The 3,915-nt window shown below is 35.2% G+C and overlaps 1 protein-coding gene across 1 annotated transcript; it reads left to right on the top strand.

Moving 5' to 3' along the window:
- Positions 1 to 7: 7 nt before the first annotated feature.
- Positions 8 to 1,691, top strand: LOC109583226 (uncharacterized). The gene is made up of 5 exons (XM_019998477.1): positions 8 to 205; positions 264 to 336; positions 385 to 530; positions 578 to 729; positions 1,592 to 1,691. The coding sequence occupies exons 1-5, from the start codon at positions 69 to 71 to the stop codon at positions 1,612 to 1,614; spliced, it is 531 nt and encodes a 176-aa protein (XP_019854036.1). The 5' UTR covers positions 8 to 68; the 3' UTR covers positions 1,615 to 1,691.
- The last annotated feature ends 2,224 nt before the right edge of the window (positions 1,692 to 3,915 follow it).

Genomic DNA, 3,915 nt, shown 5'->3' on the forward strand with positions numbered 1-3,915 from the left:
GCATATTAGGCCGTAGATTAAAAGATGGCGAGCACCAGTATAATGTTAAATGGAAATATCACGAGGGGATGATGTGGAGGAAGCTGGGTGATCTAAACAGTTTGGAAGCCATTCTACAGTTTGAGTGCTTCGGAAATAAGCAAAACTGTGAAAATGAGTTAAAGAATTGTAAACTGACAAATGACAACCAAATCTTTATTGAGTGGTAAGCATGACCCTGCCATATTATAATTAAGCTTTTACATTTGTATTTGTGATAATAGGAATAATCCTGTTAGCAGTTACTTGCTAAAGCTGCCCCCTGACATACTCAACAGGATTGCTTACTTAATTAAGGTTTGTTTATAGGCCATTATTCCTTGTCTGTGTACATGTATTTAATAGGAAGAAGTATTTATAAGAGTGGGAAACTTTTCTGTCAGGCCCAGTGGGCCTCACCCTGTTGGCCTTCTTGACATTCTATGTGGGTATTCTGACCTTTTACATCTCCAAGAATGCTTAAAGCCAGTTACCATACCTGTAGAATTGAAGTATGCCTGTTTCTCAGTGTCTTCTAATATCATAATAATAATTTTAGGTGCAAGACTGCTGACACAAATGAAAAGTTAAGATACTTCATTGATGCGATGCAACACTTTTCTTTAGAAAAAGCTGTAATCAACACTTCTGAAGTTACTTTGTACTCGAAAGTCGTTCCAATCTTGTGGATGGTGACAAAAGATATGCCAGGTTAGCCCTAAATATTGCATGATTTTTAGAATATATCCATCTACTTGTAGCACTAGGAATACCAGGGTTGGGGTCAAGTACATGTACTTGGGACTTAAGTTAATCTACTTTAAGCACAAGTAATTGAGTGCTTTGGAATGCTTTGATTATAAGAATGAACATAATTAATAGTGCTAGTTAAAGCACTTATCAATTTTAAGCATTTTAAAGCAACTTATGCCTTATTACAGTTGTATATTCTAGTCCCGGTAGCCAGACCATTCTCTATCCTTTAGTCTCAAGCCAAATTTAGTCAGAAATGGCTAGGAGAGAATTCTTTGATCTTGTGTAATTTTTTGGCACATAAACATGTTCTTAATACTATGTACCGTAAACATAAAAATTTTTGTGGTGTAAATTTTCAAATTTTTTGGAATTTTTCCATAAAAATTAATTTTCGTGCATTAAAAATTTTGTGGTAGGTGTTACCCAATCTTATTAATTTATTGACCACATGGCGACATGGCAACACCTGCAGAGATGCCTGCCTTCATTATCTTTTCAGTTATCAGGGACTACCATGTGTAAGATCTGGGAAGCAGAGGAAGGAGAGATGCTGAAGTGTGAAAGAGAGACGAGTAATATTCATGATCAGTACGCGTGGCTGTCATGTGGCCTATTGAATTAACCACCACACCCTTGCATCAAAATTTCGGGGATCTGTGTTGCCCATGGAAAATTTTTACGTTTACGGTATTACAAATACAGTAGGCAATTTGCCAAATTTTTCCTCCTCCTACATGTATATAATGGTAATGCAACAATGTACATGTAGTATCTTTTTAATTATTCTTTCTTTCTCACTCTCCTCTTCTAATAATAGTTATCAATATGACTGGAAGTTAGAGGAAGCTCAGAAGAACATTCTCCGGACTCACACTACTGCTGTTAGCACAAGAATGCTCTACAAACTTGGACAACAAGTGGGTGTGGCTCATTCTCATGAATAATTAATGATTTGATGAGCTACTAGTAAAAGCTGATTATATTAATTTTCATGATTTATCAGCTAACGATGAGTAGCCATAGCAACCACTTTATATTATAACAGCAGGTGCAACTTCTATCACCTACTGTGTCGGAATAAAGTGACAAATGTTTTTCTTGACATTTAAATACTTTTACTTATTTTTTCTCAAGCTGTACAAATTTTTATCCTTAATTTGTTCAATTTTGTAGAAAGAGTTCACTCCTGTCAAATATTTTTCAATTGATCGTGTTTTTCGTAACGAGACACTTGACGCAACTCACCTGGCCGAGTTCCATCAGATAGAGGGTGTGGTCACTGATTATAATTTAACCCTTGGGGACCTCATGGGAGTCCTGTATGCTTTCTTTAGTAAAATGGGTAAGTATTGATAATACAGTTACATGTAAATACTACATGTGCATGTACATGTATGCTGTATGATACATTTGCAACCACTTGTTAAGCATTCTGATTGGTCAATTGAAATGTGGTATCACTGGTATGATCTACATGTATATTGTATAGCGGGAAATTTTGGGGGGAATTAAGTTTGGAAAATTTGGTGTTTTGATAGCCATTTGCCAAAATAACAATTTGCCATTTTTAGCCATTATGTGCATGCTCAATGGCACGTGGCCACAAATTAAAATTCACCAATTACCAAAATTTAGCAATTCACCAAATTTAACTTCCTCTAAAATTTCCCGCTATACAGTACACATGTACATGTACATGAGCAACCATCTGCTGTTACATGTTATTTACCGTATTTCCTCGAGTAAAAGCCGCGGCGTCTATTTCATTTTTCCATATATAGGAGGGAGGCGACTATACGAGGGCGGCCATTGTTTGGGGGCGGCGATTATTAATTATAATTAAAATCAATTATTAATTTTACCTAAAATATTTTTTTAAACAAAATTTGTAATAATTAATAATTTAATCTTCATCATGTCAATTACTACTTTCAGTCCCAGGTCTGGAAAAAGAGCACTCTCATGTTCTACCTCAGGCTGTAGGAGTTTAGATGTTCCCCAGTGCCTTAGCATTATGAGCTATTTCTCCTTCCAAGGGTGTTCTCATGAGTTGCATCATATTTCTTGCTTCATGGGGTTAAATAGAAGCTCTTGTTAATGAGAAAAGGGCATTTGGAAAGGGTCTAGAAGTACCATGTATCTATACCTTTCCTTGAAAGAAAAAATTCATTGATAGGATGAAGTGACTACAGTCAACTCAGACTCTACTGTGACTAGACGGCCATTTTACTAATTAATTAATTGCTAGTTATTAATAGTAATAACAATAGATAACATTATTATTAATAATAATAACAATAGATAACATTACATGCGGCGTCTATTTGAAGGCGGCGGTAATTTCCTTCACTACTTTGGCCCCGGGAGGCATCTATTTGAGTGAGGCGGCTACTGGGGGGCAGCTTATACTCGAGGAAATACAGTATGTGTTTTCTCATGTCACATCCATAAACAAACGAAATATCTAATCTAATCTAATTAGATTAGATATCTAATTAAATATCTAATTAGTATCTAATTAGTGTACTACACTTTTCATGGGAACAGATGTATAGTATAGTAAATTTTAGTAACTATTAATTTATTATTATTGCATAATTTGACTTTCATTATTATTAATGTGTTGATGGGCAGTGTTTGGTCCATTGAGCAATGGACAGTGAGTCCGTTAAAAGTAGTCCTACATGTACATGTATGTAATTAATTTTTTGGTAATCATTAATTTCTTGTTGGTTATCTATTGGGGTGAGCTTGACCAAACTCCATTGTAGCAGAAGTCTTCTGTATGTAAAACTATGTATGTATGTATGTACATGTATGTCTCCAGTCATGCCCATCTTCTAGTCATGCCCCATGTGTGTACTATTATCTATTTATCTGTCAAATATCTAATGTGGTACATGTGTAGCTGTATTCTAATGTAATATTGTAAAACATGTGTGAACTATGAAGCAAAAAGAAGCTCCGAGCTCAACCTCAATGCCCATGTTTTTTTTCCCGAAAATTGGCTCCAAAATCACCCCAAATTTTTATGACATTTTCTGATACATATTGATGTCCTTATGTTGCATTTTTTTTGCATTAGGTTTTGCTAGGTCAGAATGATATTGAATCAGTGATTAGGTTGGGTATTTCAATGGC

Source organism: Amphimedon queenslandica, unplaced genomic scaffold (assembly GCF_000090795.2).
Source record: "Amphimedon queenslandica unplaced genomic scaffold, v1.1 AMPQUscaffold_13317, whole genome shotgun sequence".
Lineage (NCBI taxonomy): Eukaryota > Metazoa > Porifera > Demospongiae > Haplosclerida > Niphatidae > Amphimedon > Amphimedon queenslandica.